The sequence below is a fragment of the Patiria miniata genome, unplaced genomic scaffold, assembly GCF_015706575.1.
Source record: "Patiria miniata isolate m_02_andy unplaced genomic scaffold, ASM1570657v1 HiC_scaffold_18, whole genome shotgun sequence".
In the NCBI taxonomy this organism is placed as follows: Eukaryota; Metazoa; Echinodermata; class Asteroidea; order Valvatida; family Asterinidae; genus Patiria; species Patiria miniata.
The window spans coordinates 4,037,835-4,054,415 of NW_024037056.1; the positions used below are offsets into that span (position 1 = coordinate 4,037,835).

General features: G+C 37.9%; 2 protein-coding genes across 2 annotated transcripts; one reads left to right on the plus strand and one right to left on the minus strand.

The window, feature by feature from the left end:
• Positions 1–21: 21 nt before the first annotated feature.
• Positions 22–7,108, minus strand: LOC119724287 (alkaline ceramidase 3-like). Its single transcript, XM_038195268.1, has 10 exons — positions 6,694–7,108; positions 5,235–5,345; positions 4,968–5,020; positions 4,473–4,525; positions 3,727–3,844; positions 2,917–2,972; positions 2,499–2,600; positions 1,615–1,719; positions 1,100–1,145; positions 22–897 (listed from the first exon to the last, which is right to left on the minus strand). Exons 1-10 carry the CDS (start codon positions 6,818–6,820, stop codon positions 736–738), a joined length of 933 nt encoding a protein of 310 aa, XP_038051196.1. The 5' UTR covers positions 6,821–7,108; the 3' UTR covers positions 22–735.
• Positions 7,109–7,732: 624 nt separating this feature from the next.
• LOC119724288 lies at positions 7,733–12,072 on the plus strand. Its single transcript, XM_038195270.1, has 4 exons — positions 7,733–8,078; positions 8,627–8,868; positions 9,028–9,191; positions 9,761–12,072. The coding sequence occupies exons 1-4, from the start codon at positions 7,874–7,876 to the stop codon at positions 10,908–10,910; spliced, it is 1,761 nt and encodes a 586-aa protein (XP_038051198.1). The 5' UTR covers positions 7,733–7,873; the 3' UTR covers positions 10,911–12,072.
• The last annotated feature ends 4,509 nt before the right edge of the window (positions 12,073–16,581 follow it).

The window sequence follows — 16,581 nt, forward strand, 5'->3', positions numbered from 1 at the left end:
CAGTACATTGTTTTCCTTGTTTTCTTTATTTCGCTCATAAATTATAAAATGTTGTGTTGTGTAAAATATGAAATGTATAAGGTGTAGGCCCTATAGTTACGTAAGGCTGTCTACTCGATCTTAACATTACTGAGCAACCAAACAGTGACTGAAGCATGATGTTACTCAATCAATCAAAATGAACGAGGCTTGGGCCTATTCACCTAGCAATAGAGCTTACCACCAATAGAGCTGGTGTATAATGCGCGGAAAATAATACACATTTTTCTTTGCTATAACTTAAATGACTTAAGCTTGACCATTAATCTTACCCCATCTGCACTCGCCTATTCGTTACCTCTCCCTAAATTCAGGGATGTATAGTCGAGTCCAACATAATTATGTCCAAGTAAATCACAAGTTCATTCACACGTTCAGTCACAATAGACAGTGGATGGACAAAAACAAAGGAATTTCTTTGCCAAAGCTTATTCGAATAGCTTGTGGATACATAGCTGCCTTAATCCACATCCATGATCAATTCTTTCAACATTACAGAAATGCAGAAACTGTGATGTAACATTAACATGATGTTTCTGTTGAACTAATGTCCTCAATATTATTAGTAACGACAAAACTCATGGACTCCATAATATTTTAAATACGATGATAAATATGATGTTTAGAAACGCTAATTATACTCATGGGGTATTTTAAAGGTAAAGTTATTAAACTAAGCTACACAGCATTATGCTTTCAGTGACTCCTCTGTAGGGCGCCCCCTTCTGTCGAAACCTTGTGCGTTATATTGCAGTTGGCGCCATCTTCTGTTCGGTTTTGTGGTTGCTTGGAGACGTCGGTTTGGCTTGGTTGCTCCTTGTCGTGGATTTTAAGGAAAGGAAGAAATCCGCACCAAGTCTAAGGAGATATTTCATTAGAAAATTCAACCAAATCTCGTTAGAAATACGGTAAATGTAATGGGGTACTTTAATTCCGAAACTGTAATTTCGCATGCAGAAATTAAAGAAATTTCGTATGATTTACAATTACGGAAAATTTCAAATTACTCATGCAGGCTATGATGTTATAAGACTTGAAAAAGCAACGAAAGTGTTCTCACCCAAACGGTACAGTCCCGCTTCAGGAAGGTGTTCCTCGAATGACAACTGTCAGGAAAAGAAATAATGAAATCAAACCACAACAGGCCGAAAGATGACGCTCTCAAGACGCATTTTTTTGCTGGATTCAAACACCAAACAAATCCCGTGTATTGATGCAATTAGGTAACTTTACTAAGATCTAAAAAATATATTTAAAACTGAAGATTGTAAAAGATGTGATTTGTTTAGCTGTAGCAATAACTTCGTTGCATCAGTTACCTTGGATTCACATTATGGTTATACATCCGAATAGATTACTATATCGCACCCATTCGATCAAGAAAAGGGCCTCTTCGTAAGAAAATAATGATTTAGATGAATACAAGTCTGATAAGACAGGATAATAAAATGGTCCTTTTGTCTCTCAAGAATACAACATGTACCTATGTGTCAGACATTAATTTTTGCTCATTATTTATCTCAGATAATGTATTCAAAATTCGTGAATAATATTGTTTTACTAGGTTGAAGTTACCTGAATTGAATCTGGGCGTGGCAAGCTATGCCGACGAGCACGTGCCACCACGCGTGGAGCTGCGTGAAACCAGCCAATGGCGACGGCAGAGAATCTCGGAGCCATCTGATTGGATAAAGGGCAAAATAATGAATATTTATCAGGAAATTATGCGTGGAGCTAGCTGCGTCAAACCATGGAGGTAGGAAACACCAGCCAATGCCGACGGCAGAGAATCTCGGAGCCATTTGATTGGATAAAAGCGAAAATAATGAATATTCATTAGGAATTTGTATTCCGATATTCAGAATATTCATAACTATACAGTAAACTCACACACAAAGGTAGAACTCACAAAATTCGACATTATTCAATTGACATTTTTTCTCACGTTTTTCGTGGAATGTATGTGAAGCCAGTTAACCCTATTTGGTTTTAATGGTTTGATATTTTACAGGCGCATACTAAAAAAAAACAGAAGCGAAATTCATCTTATTTTTTTACCGTTTTGATTCTAGAAACGAACAAAAGAATTCAACACAATTAATACTGACATTAGAATGATTTTAATAATCATCAGATTGTGAACGTAGATTGAGCCAACGAGGTTAAAAAGGTGGGAAAATTCTTAGCGTGCGTGCTATGGTTGTGAAGCCGGACTACCAAACAAATCTTGAAACAGACACATCAGACTATATTTAGCTCTTTGTTAAGAAGCGACATTATGAAACTAAAAATACACCTTCTCCAGATATCTCAATTGCGGAAAGAAACCACACAATTGTATAATTAAAAGTCCTTGTACTCAAAACAAAACGCGACCAACGCAAAGACTTCAACCATCCGGGGGTCTCTTATCGTATTTGTTCCGTCATTTTGTTTCTCTCAGATTTTGTGTTACTTACTGCACGTGTTCACAGCATAGATTGTCAATATTCCACAAGGCGAATGCAATAACGTACAGGACCACAGGGTACCAGACAAGGTAACGACAACAATCTTGATTCCTGTTTGAAAGAGAAATATAAATAGGCCTGAGACAAAATGACGTCACGCTTTGTTTACATGTGCGCTTTCCTATAGGAGCCAGGTGGGGATGAGATCAAACCAAACTCCCATAGGAAAGCGCACATGTAAACAAAGCGTGACGTCATTATGTCGCAGGTGAATTATCCCTTGAAAAATTAAATTAAATGGATTTTTTTTCATGACAAAGCGTCATCCGTCTTGCTCTGGTTATTTTTAACTGAATAATTCTTTTGGTTAAAGGAAAGTTTTGTACCATCATCTTTTAAAACAAAACAAAGAAACGAATTGTTTTACATTGCTATGTAGCAACCACGGGCCAGCATAAGGACGGTAAGCGTTCCAAAGGCAACCTGAAATAAAGTAGAACAATAATTTCAAAAAATAAATTGATGGAAAAATAAATCATGAGAATTTCTCTCCTTTTCTGAGTTCGAAATGCGCCAATTAATATACCTCACAACATATCGATATTTGTATTTCTAAAACTATAAGAGAAAAAAATACAAGAAATGTTATACATTGTATAAGCTTTAAACGAGTGGTCGCGATATTTCATATACGTTTGACAACTTATACGAGTATGATGTTACAAAATTAAAACCACTGCATATGAACTCAAACGTATTTTGGGAGATTCATGGTAAGAAAATGTGCTTCGTGCATATGACTGAATTCACACATTTCTTTGTTTGACCAATGACAAATAGTTTCATTTATTGTAATATAAAATTTATGTCTGCTTTTGTATTCTGTTTCGATATATTGTACCGTACCTGGGGGTGATATAAGGGGTTGAGTGTAAGGCCTTACTAGGGGCATGCCCCGGAAAATTTGGAAATGTACGATGATTCCTCCTTCATTCTAAGCCAATTCAGGAATAAATTTAGGATCTTCAGCATTAAATTTATTATTTTTGACCCCATTTTATTAGTTTCATTACATTAGTCAGCGGCAACACGTGGGCTGCCAACCCCCCCCCCCCCCCCCCTGTAGATACACTACTGCGTATCGTTCTAATCGTATTTGATTTGTCATTTGATTTGTCAAGTGCCGAAAGTGGCTCAACATTTCAGAGTTTTTAGTTCATTTTAATTGATGGCCTACCTGGAAAAATAATGGTTCCTGCATTACGAAATGGGCCAGACTTGCTAAGGTGTTGTAGAGGTATAGGACCTGTATCAGGCCTGCATTGGTACTTCTTGGTTTCGATCTTGTTTCCATCCTTTGAACAAAGAAAAGCAAAACATCCAGAATATGCATTCTTGTCTGTATTATTGTGCTGTTAAAAAAATATGAAACGTTACTGTCAACGGTGTCTTCCTGAAATGACATCACTGAAACAGCGCCCTCAGTTGCCCAAAAGGCATGGAAATGTTTTGTTTATATTCATAAGATGGAATTTTGCGTCGGGGCGATGTAAACCAAAATAAGGTTTTTTCCCTTCACCGATGTATAAACACTGTATACTACCTCCCGCGGTAACATACTGGGTATGCAGTGTTTATACGTCGGTAAAGGGCAAAAACCTAATTTAAAATGTTTTTAATGTTTACAAAAAGGCACTTTTGAATACAAATCAACCAAAAAGGGATATCAAATAGTGTTTATACATTATTTTAAGCAGAGAATGAAGTTGCAAAGAATATGTTCTTCAGTGAAATTAATTGCATGGACTCTTTAAAGTAGGCTTATTCCTTGTGGTAAGAGACAATAATAATATTTGTTCCTTTTTATTTGCTTTCAACTGACACTCGAGTATTAGTACTACCATTTTTGATCATTTGACCGTGTTATTATTTTTTTTTTTTAATTCCTGGTAGTTCTCGACGGAATGAATAGTCGAACCTTACATGCAGTATAGAAAGAAGGAGGTGGCCCATAACATCGAGATTTCATCCAACATCTGAAGGAAAAAACAAGCAGAGAAAATCACTTGAGTGAAATAACTAGATACTGTACTGCAAATCTCAACAACTTGAGACTATTAAAACAGTATACAAATACATTTCAACCAGCTTTTTTTTCGTAAAAGGTGCTGGTATTTCTATTATTTTATATTACACCCATTGGAGAAGCCAATCGTTAGGCCGCCCTCTAGCAGTAACATGGGGCCAAATATACTAAAAATTTGTCTCAAAGTCCCAAAAATTATTCTCGAATTGCCTTGGAACGGGGGAGGGGCAATGCATGCCCCGGATCCCAAATAGCAGGAGTGCACCTTTACTCAATATCGAGACCCCCCTTCTCGGTGCGTTTTCTGGAAGCTAGCTCCGCCCCTGCGACAGTGCATGACCCTACGTTGTTAATGCTTTCCCTTTAAAACAAAAATGAACCTTAAAACAAACCTGTGAAAAGATATGGAGCGTCAGATGAAAACTAATCGATCCAATGCCAATAACTGGAACAGAATTTTAACAAAAAGAACACTGATTAATAAGCTATAGAGGCAGACACAGAGAAAATTTCACGTGCATTCTGGGTAATTTTGCTGGTCACAGAGGGCCAGTCTTCAGTTATTTTGTACCTGAATTACTCACAAACAAAAATCTGCAAAATACAACAAAATAGTATAGTTTTTTTTGTTCAGACTGCTGAAAAGTATAAGGGCTTACAGATTACTCCGATGTAGGATAGGATGAACCTGAGGTCGACTCGGTCTCTCCAGGCGAAGGCGATGCCGAACAGTGGCGGAATGATGAAGACGATGTTACTCACTGTGTTCCCTGAGGAACACAATATAAAAGGGACTCAAATAATACGATCCACCTTTGGATCGTATCCGAGCATGTGATAACTGTATACACTTACGAGGCCCCCATCAATGGAGAAACCATTGTGCACACTATTGTCAGTGCAAAGTGACTCTGAACAATAGCTAGCACAATGCTTTTGCCATTGAAGGGGGCCTTCATGATAGAATTTATAGCGTGCCCAGATTAGAATAGCCTGATACGAAAATGTGTCAGTTTACTAAAGTTTTCTTCTTTTTGGATTTGTGTTAATATAAGATATAAGATAATTCTATCATCGGTCTGATCCCCAGTGTCTTCATAAGCAGATTATGGATAACACAGGTGTTATTTTCCCAGTATGAAATTGTGGTGGCTTATCATTACATGGATTATCTGAATTTAGTGTCAGACGTCGGTGGCAATACACATGTTGTACATGCATTACGATGTGCAACTGATACCTAGGTGGTGTCACGTGAAGGTTGCACATGAATGATGATAATTATCATAATGAATATTCATAACTTCTGGCTCCACGATCGGGATTTTGAACCCATATTGGTCCCAGATTGCACGTGTCTGAGACTAAAGCAGGCGATCGCGAGACACGCTTATGCAGAGCATATCGCAGACCGTCCCAGACTAGTTGTATACATACATCATTACACTTTCAGATTGTCTGCAACTTGAGATTTCGCAGGCTCGATGTAAAATCAGTTCTAGTATTAAGCCTATAGCCTAGGCCTATTCATCATGAATTTTGAAATCAAATAATTATTTCATGTACTTCTGAGTTCCAACACCATTCAGCTCATATTTGAATCCATCTTCGAGCAACCATTGTCGGATCAAACAAATTATTGAATCTTTTCATTTAAATGTAACGGCATATAATGTCAAGCGTTGGTCTATAATTAATTGCAGTCTGTCACTGAACTCGCTGCTAAAAATAGATCGGTTAGCGTTCGCGTTTAACAAACCAGCTGTTTTTGTCTGTACTGAATGAACCATGGTTGTGTTTAGATTCGTTGTTCTAAAGGAGAGTTATTGATTTCAGTATACAACGCTGTGTCTTTGCTTGTAAAAAAAATTATAGAATATAGGTAAAATATGACTGAGTCCACTGCACAATATGAACACCCATTGTTGGATTCCAATATGCTTATTGTCGGAAGACAGCAATTTTATCCTCCTATCCTTTTCTTGTTGAAATATTTTAATTTTGCAACAATTCATTTGACTTTAGTCGGATCAGGCTGATTCGGTTCTTGCTATAATTATTCTAAACGATATATAATATAATGCGAATTTAAAACAGCGTGTTTGCATTGGAACTTACAGAATTCAGCGATGTAGGTCGTAGTGGCATAGTTCCGTTCGCACCAGTCTAGGGTCGAGGATTTAGGCCCCCAGAATCCTGCGTGGGGTTGGACTCCTAAACCATCCTCCGCTCCAACGGGAGCCATTGCGTTGCTTTCACCTCGATCGTCGCACACTAAAACACAATCTGCATGCGATATTCATTTGTTGCTGGCGGGGAGGCTGTTGTAATGTCCTCGAACAGTCTGGATGACTTTTATTCGTTTCTAAAGGATGAGCTCGTAAAATCGGTTAGCGGTGTAACACGCAGTACTGATCAGTGAACCCTGGAAAATGGATCATTGAAAAAAGAAAAAAAAGTCTAGCATGTGACGTTAGAAGCTGGAGTTGCTCAGTAAGGCCAAATTGCGGTCTGCACGTCGGCATATGCAGTCACAGTGCAAATTATTGCTTCAATTCAGAACACTGGCTGGTGAATAAATGAATAACTAATTAATTACAGGAGTATTTCATTGTGCATTTTGGTTTGCTTTTCAAGTGCTGTTCGATCGATCGGAGACAAGATTTCAGCTGACCTTGCTTTTTGGATAGTAAAACCCATCCAGGCTTTACCCGATTTTTATGCAGGTATGTAGGCCAACATTTTGTACTTCCAAATCATTAAAGAATACAATGAGCCCACTACCAGTAAGTCTTCCAGTGCTAAAAAAAAATGGCGAAAAAAGTCCTATAATTATACGTTCTGTCGTGTCAGTACTCTGAGGCCGCTGTATCTGAATTTTCCCGGCCGAAATGTCCGAACTTCAACCATAGAGCTATACTTGCTTATGAGCGTCGCACGGTGGCGCCCTTCAGAATCACTTCGCGCAGTATTTTTTTCTCTCCACGACACGAAATTCAAAATTCATGAACGACAATCTGTGTAACTTTTTCACTTTATTTTCGTTGAAATAAATGTACGCCTCTTTCTTTTCATTTGAAAACTTCTTTATTTTCATAATCATTGCATGGCCTTAAAAAAAAAAGCAACGTTCCCAAGTTAACAATAGAGGGCGGGCTTCAACTACTGCACATTAGCACTTCCGGCAGGCATAATAAAGATCTCATTGCTTTCATGGTTTATTCCGCTAAGAAAACCTCCAAAAGTCCAAATTCTCAACATTATTCTCCAGATTTCAGGCCAGAAGCCTTGCCAGAGAATGCCTGATACTTGCAGTGCCGTCGGCTGCAAGAATCGACGGCAGAGGAAGCGCGCTACGACCGACGGAGTGGAGCTGCATTTCTACCGGATTCCGTGGGGTCGCACACCGCAGAAGATCGAGAAACGACGGCTGTGGATGCAGGCCATATGCCGGAAGAAATTGCCTGAACACGCTCGGATCTGTAGTGCACATTTCGTATCAGGTCAGTTGCAGAATTGGAAAACAAATGTGGTAATAAGTATACAGACGCAACTTCTTTCGCTGTGTACAAAGTCTATGGAGCGTTAATTGTATTTCCTAACAAAATTGGACATGTTTCTCAGTGAGTCCCAGATTCATGTCTTATCATCACTTTTGCAATGACTGACCTTTATGAGATGAGTATATGAAGAAAAAAGTGGCATCAGTCGTCAAAATGCAACATTCTTTCCACAGAGTTATTGGATTACAAATCTTAATTAATATTCGGCATTATATTTCCTGACATGCCTGATGCTTATTTGCTATGAGTGCGATCCGGCAAAATACCCACTGCCTAATTACGCAAAGTCCCCTCTCCCTCCCCATGCACCCCGGGTCTTATGTGGGGATTTGGTCACATTTTTTTTTACTTTGAAATCCTTTATTTGGGGGGGGGGGGGGGGTGGGGATGAGGCGTCGCACATTAAAAGACCAAAGGCTTAAGCAAAAATCAAGATTTGAAATATGTAAGGATAACGTTTTTCACGGAACTTATTTTCATTCCCACAGGTGCAGCTTCAGATGATCCTAAGGATCCGGATTACGTCCCAAGTCTTTTTTCCTACAACAGCAACATCCGTCACCTGCCGCAAACATGTACGCACATGGACAAGTGCTGCGTTCCTAACTGCTGCAACGATTCCCGTTACAACCAAACCCAGAGTCTGTCGTTCCATCCGTTTCCCAAGAGTCTTGAACTTAAGCACCGATGGGTCCAAAAAATCACAGTGAAATTCGGCAAGGATTTGCAGGTGAACTCACAATTTTTGAAAAAAAAACTCCATTTCATGGACAAGTTGTTTTCCTCAATTCACGTTTCTTGTTTGTCTCTTTTCTCTTTTTGCGTTTCGCATTGAATTAACAAAATTCCTAAAATCTATGCCCATCTGTTTATTATTTTGTAACCACAGGTAACCAAAGACACCAGGATTTGCTCAAGGCATTTTCGAAAGTCCGACATCGTCACCGACGAGAGCGGGATGAGAGTTGTGAAGCCTCGAGTCTTGCCGTCCAAGTTCCAGCTCTCCAGGGCGTACTCGTTAATGACTGCTTTGGGATCTGACGTCGCTGATAGGTAAGCTAGCATCGTGAATTTACACCAGTTATTTTGTCATGAAGTTCTAATGTTTCCGAGGAACTATTGCTTGAAATACTAAGACAAAGCAGAAGGAGATAGAAAAGATATCGACCATATCGGGGATATACTTTAGTTGAGTTCATCACAAGTCCAGTCAAAAGAAACAATGGATAAACAATGAGAAAGGAATTCCTTCGTCTAAGCTCGTTTGAATAGCTTGCGATTGAATTGGAACTTGCTTGGACTTGTGATGGAGTCAACTACAATGTACATCCTATTTTGTTTCATATCCTTCTTCTCTTGATATAAACTTCTTGTACATCATGGCCCTCTCTCTTTCAGTAAATCTCTGTGTTTAAAAGCTTCGAACATGGTGACTTAATATGAGAGGTCACAGGAACATTGAAATGTTGGCTGTCATCTGACTCTATATCTATGCTACTGTCTGGGGCAGTGTTTATGAGTACACTTGTCCCCATTTAGCTTGTCTGAGTTGGTTGCAGAACACACTACACTTTGACACAAAAACGGATACTCATGTGTCTTTATTTTGCTTTGCATTGCAGCAGTCTTACTGAAGGCACGGTCCAAGACACAACTGGTCCCAGCGTCCACAAGCAGGAGGCACCAGATGAGCAAGAATCGGCCAACATACCAGCACAGACTTCAACATGCGGTCTTTGGTCATCCGACAATGAAACCCAAGACGTTCAGACCCAGCTTCATCTTGCCAGTGACAGGATTAATGCTCTGGAGTCACAGTGCAAAACGCTGATCAGCAAACTGTTCTTCCTGGAGAGGTTTTCCAGCGACTCGGAGTGCATCGAGTACTACACCGGCTTTGCCGATTACGAGACACTGAAGGCCGTTTACATGGCCCTAGATCCCCTGAGTAAAAGCAATTCCTTACGATGGACCGAGGTACGGAGATATTGTAATCTAACGATGGGGACAACTGGAGATCTCGGAATGCCGTTAAAACTTATCGATCAGTTCTTCATGTTTCTGTGCTACGTGAAGCAAGGCTTCCACGAACAGGATCTTGCCGTTAGGTTCAACCTGTCGGTCAAGTCCGTCACCTATATTCTGTTGGTGTGGATCAACTACCTGTTCATCTCATTGCGCAAGTTCCAAATCTGGCCTAGCAGGAAGGCCGTGGATGCGACCATGCCCGCGTGCTTCAGGACGACGTATCCAAGCACCCGGGTAATCCTGGACTGCACAGATGTCACGGTTCAAATGCCTGGAACGGAGATTCCAGGACGCGACAGTTCGGACGTCATCCTCACCTTCAAGGGCCTGCTTGGCATTAGCCCCAACGGAGCCGTCATATTTGTGAGCAACTTGTACGATGGTTGTATCTCAAACTACCAAATCACTAAGTCATCTAGAATCTTAAACCTGATTGTGGACCCTTGTACCGTCCTGGCACGCGAAAGCTTCCAGATCCCAGACGTCCCTAGTACCTACAAGTCTCCCATCGTAGTCCCCTCATTTTGGTCGCGTAACGGAGAAACGCACCCGACGCAGGAAATGAGGGAGTTGAAACAGCACATAGAGCGAGCGCTTGCCCACGTCCAGGATTACCGCGTCTTCCGAACCATTATTCCCAGGAGCTTGGCGGAGTCGGCCAATGAAATGTGGATGGTATGCGCACTTCTGGCTAACTTCAAGACAAGTCTCTATCCTGACTCATCCGGCATACGTACATTGTAGGTTGAACGAAGACTTTGATTGAAAATGTTACTGGCCCACAATATAAGATCCAGTACATATATGACACTAATTCAGTGACTTCAAAAGCTGACCTTGTTTTCAGAGGAAACAAAAAATCGAACTACCCCGCTTCCCCTCACCTAATTCATCATCTCCACTTTTCCTGAAATGTAAAAATTTGATGAAACGCTCTACGGGGGAAAAACCCTAAAACAAAACCAAAAAATACACCCTCTGATATGCCGTCTAATTTCCAACTATTTCAGGCATTGATTTCTTGATTTTTGTTGTTGTTTTGGGGGGGGTTTTCACCCATTATCCAAGGAAGATAGCATATACATGTAATAGTGAATGTCTATTTTAATGAATTGAAATGGTACCATTAACACATAGAATATTAATATATACAGGTCACAAAAGGGAAAGAATGTTGCAACCTGACGCTGCTTTTTTCTTCATAAATTATCTCAGTGAAGGACGGTCATTGCAAAAATGATGATAAGACATGAATCTTGGACTGAGAAACATTTCCAATTATGTTAGGAAATTCTGAAGTGGCGTCAGGTTGACACATTCTTTCCCACAACAGTTTATTTATTGCTAAAGACCTTTTGATAAACTTTGAAATACATACGTGTGTAAACATTTTAGATGACTAAGTGAGAAAATGTATAGATTTCAACATTTTTTCAGACTTGTGCGAAATGAACATCTCTTCTTCTGGTACAGTTGTTCATTTGAGGTTTCAATTTGGTTTTAGTAATTTATGTTACGTGTATTTATGCATGAAAAACTTTTTGATGAGTTACTACAAAATGCTGCAACATGTTTTATTAGATTTTGAAGCATCGCTAGATTATGGTGCTTGAAATAGGGGAATGTGACACAGTATTAAGCAGGAACAATTATTTGATTGCAGAGCAGAACAGTGTTCAATATTTTGTGTTTTGGGAAAGAGTTGTTGAAAAAGTCAAAGGTAAAATCAGTGGTGTCCTTGGAATTAAAGATCCTTATGAAATGTTACTCGTTTTTATCTTCAATGGACTGTTTCCACCTTACGAATGTTTGTAAGTATGCATTGTTTCTGTACACCCAGTCATGTGCAATTTAGAGAATAAAGATGTACAATATTTCATGAAATAAAATTTAAAAATCTTGAAAAGTCTGTCTAAAAATAATATTTTCAGTCAAAATTACAAAATTCGTGTATGTAAATGAAAGGGGTCAACTTACATTTTAATTGGCCTTTTTTTAAAACAAGGCAGGAATTCATCTGGAAGCAAGAGGAACATCAATCAATACTCTAACACGCACAATTTTGAAGATTTGGGCAATTATCATATTTTTGGAGAATAAATAAATATTTTTTGAGCGATTTTTCTTTAATTTTTCGACGGAATTTCCCCTTTAATAGCACATCTGTCCAGTAATCGATTTGGAATGCGTTCTAGGGGGCCTTAAGGCATCTTTCTAGCAACTTTCAAGACATTTCTTTTTTTGGCCAAAATTGCAAAAATGTAAGGGGTTAGCCTTACATTTTTAGTCAAAATCGGCCAAAAATTGACTTTTCCCAAAACAAGGCAGGAATTCATCTGGATGCAAGAGGACCATCAATCAATACTCTAACACGCATAATTTGGAAGATTTGGGCAAAAATCATCGATTTTTGGAGAATAAATAAATATTTTTTGAGCGATTTTTCCTTAATTTTTCGATAGAATTTCCCCTTTAATAGCACATCTGTCCAGTAATCGATTTGGAGTGCATTCTAGGGCCCTTAAGACATCTTTCTAGCAACTTTCAAGAAATTTCATTTTTTGGCCAAAATTGAAAAAAATGTAAGGGGTTAGCCTTACATTTTTAGTCAAAATCGGCCAAAAATTGACTTTTCTCAAAACAAGGCAGAAATTCATCTGGATGCAAGAGGAACATCAATCAATACTTTAACACGCATAATTTGGAAGATTTGGGCAAAAATCATCGATTTTTGGAGAATAAATAAATATTTTTTGAGCGATTTTTCCTTAATTTTTCGACGGAATTTCCCCTTTAATAGCACATCTGTCCAGTAATCGATTTGGAATGCGTTCTAGGGGCCTTAAGGCATCTTTCTAGCAACTTTCAAGAAATTTCATTTTTTGGCCAAAATTGAAAAAAATGTAAGGGGTTAGCCTTACATTTTTAGTCAAAATCGGCCAAAAATTGACTTTTCTCAAAACAAGGCAGAAATTCATCTGGATGCAAGAGGAACATCAATCAATACTCTAACACGCATAATTTGGAAGATTTGGGCAAAAATCATCGATTTTTGAAGAATAAATAAATATTTTTTGAGCGATTTTTCCTTAATTTTTCGACGGAATTTCCCCTTTAATAGCACATCTGTCCAGGAATCGATTTGGAATGCGTTCTAGGGGCCTTAAGGCATCTTTCTAGCAACTTTCAAGACATTTCATTTTTTGGCCAAAATTGAAAAAAATGTAAGGGGTTAGCCTTACATTTTTAGTCAAAATCGGCCAAAAATTGACTTTTCCCAAAACAAGGCAGAAATTCATCTGGATGCAAGAAGAACATCAATCAATACTCTAACTCGCATAATTTGGAAGATTTGGGCAAAAATCATCGATTTTTGGAGAATAAATAAATATTTTTTGAGCGATTTTTCCTTAATTTTTCGATAGAATTTCCCCTTTAATAGCAAATCTGTCCAGTAATCGATTTGGAGTGCATTCTAGGGCCCTTAAGACATCTTTCTAGCAACTTTCAAGAAATTTCATTTTTGGCCAAAATTGAAAAAAATGTAAGGGGTTAGCCTTACATTTTTAGTCAAAATCGGCCAAAAATTGACTTTTCTCAAAACAAGGCAGAAATTCATCTGGATGCAAGAGGAACATTAATCAATACTCTAACACGCATAATTTGGAAGATTTGGGCAAAAATCATCGATTTTTGAAGAATTAATATGTATTTTTTGAGCGATTTTTCCTTAATTTTTCGACGGAATTTCCCCTTTAATAGCACATCTGTCCAGTAATCGATTTGGAATGCGTTCTAGGGGCCTTAAGGCATCTTTCTAGCAACTTTCAAGAAATTTCATTTTTTGGCCAAAATTGAAAAAAATGTAAGGGGTTAGCCTTACATTTTTAGTCAAAATCGGCCAAAAATTGACTTTTCCCAAAACAAGGCAGGAATTCATCTGGATGCAAGAGGACCATCAATCAATACTCTAACACTCATAATTTGGAAGATTTGGGCAAAAATCATCGATTTTTGAAGAATTAATATGTATTTTTTGAGCGATTTTTCCTTAATTTTTCGACGGAATTTCCCCTTTAAAAGCACATCTGTCCAGTAATCGATTTGGAGTGCATTCTAGGGCCCTTAAGACATCTTTCTAGAAACTTTCAAGAAATTTCATTTTTTGGCCAAAATTGAAAAAAATGTAAGGGGTTAGCCTTACATTTTTAGTCAAAATCGGCCAAAATTGACTTTTCTCAAAACAAGGCAGAAATTCATCTGGATGCAAGAGGAACATTAATCAATACTCTAACACGCATAATTTGGAAGATTTGGGCAAAAATCATCGATTTTTGGAGAATAAATAAATATTTTTTGAGCGATTTTTCCTTAATTTTTCGACGGAATTTCCCCTTTAATAGCACATCTGTCCAGTAATCGATTTGGAATGCATTCTAGGGGCCTTAAGACATCTTTCTAGCAACTTTCAAGAAATTTCATTTTTTGGCCAAAATTGAAAAAAATGTAAGGGGTTAGCCTTACATTTTTAGTCAAAATCGGCCAAAAATTGACTTTTCTCAAAACAAGGCAGAAATTCATCTGGATGCAAGAGGAACATTAATCAATACTCTAACACGCATAATTTGGAAGATATGGGCAAAAATCATCGATTTTTGGAGAATAAATAAATATTTTTTGAGCGATTTTTCCTTAATTTTTCGACGGAATTTCCCCTTTAATAGCACATCTGTCCAGTAATCGATTTGGAGTGCATTCTAGGGCCCTTAAGACATCTTTCTAGCAACTTTCAAGAAATTTCATTTTTTGGCCAAAATTGAAAAAAATGTAAGGGGTTAGCCTTACATTTTTAGTCAAAATCGGCCAAAATTGACTTTTCTCAAAACAAGGCAGAAATTCATCTGGATGCAAGAGGAACATCAATCAATACTCTAACACGCATAATTTGGAAGATTTGGGCAAAAATCATCGATTTTTGAAGAATAAATAAATATTTTTTGAGCGATTTTTCCTTAATTTTTCGACGGAATTTCCCCTTCAATAGCACATCTGTCCAGTAATCGATTTGGAATGCGTTCTAGGGGCCTTAAGGCATCTTTCTAGCAACTTTCAAGAAATTTCATTTTTTGGCCAAAATTGAAAAAAATGTAAGGGGTTAGCCTTACATTTTTAGTCAAAATCGGCCAAAAATTGACTTTTCTCAAAACAAGGCAGAAATTCATCTGGATGCAAGAGGAACATCAATCAATACTCTAACACGCATAATTTGGAAGATTAGGGCAAAAATCATCGATTTTTGAAGAATAAATATGTATTTTTTGAGCAATTTTTCCTTAATTTTTCGACGGAATTTCCCCTTTAAAAGCACATCTGTCCAGTAATCGATTTGGAATGCGTTCTAGGGGCCTTAAGGCATCTTTCTAGCAACTTTCAAGAAATTTCATTTTTTGGCCAAAATTGAAAAAAATGTAAGGGGTTAGCCTTACATTTTTAGTCAAAATCGGCCAAAAATTGACTTTTCCCAAAACAAGGCAGAAATTCATCTGGATGCAAGAGGAACATCAATCAATACTCTAACACGCATAATTTGGAAGATTTGGGCAAAAATCATCGATTTTTGGAGAATAAATAAATATTTTTTGAGCGATTTTTCCTTAATTTTTCGACGGAATTTCCCCTTCAATAGCACATCTGTCCAGTAATCGATTTGGAATGCATTCTAGGGCCCTTAAGACATCTTTCTAGCAACTTTCAAGAAATTTCATTTTTTGGCCAAAATTGAAAAAAAATTTAAGGGGTTAGCCTTACATTTTTAGTCAAAATCGGACAAAAATTGACTTTTCCCAAAACAAGGCAGAAATTCATCTGGATGCAAGAGGAACATCAATCAATACTCTAACACGCATAATTTGGAAGATTTGGGCAAAAATCATCGATTTTTGGAGAATAAATAAATATTTTTTGAGCGATTTTTCCTTAATTTTTCGACGGAATTTCCCCTTTAATAGCACATCTGTCCAGTAATCGATTTGGAATGCATTCTAGGGCCCTTAAGACATCTTTCTAGCAACTTTCAAGAAATTTCATTTTTTTGGCCAAAATTGAAAAAAATGTAAGGGGTTAGCCTTACATTTTTAGTCAAAATCGGCCAAAAATTGACTTTTCCCAAAACAAGGCAGAAATTCATCTGGATGCAAGAGGAACATCAATCAATACTCTAACATGCATAATTTGGAAGATTTGGGCAAAAATCATCGATTTTTGGAGAATAAATAAATATTTTTTGAGCGATTTTTCCTTAATTTTTCCACGGAATTTCCCCTTTAATAGCACATCTGTCCAGTAATCGATTTGGAATGCGTTCTAGGGGCCTTAAGGCATCTTTCTAGCAACTTTCAAGAAATTTCATTTTTTG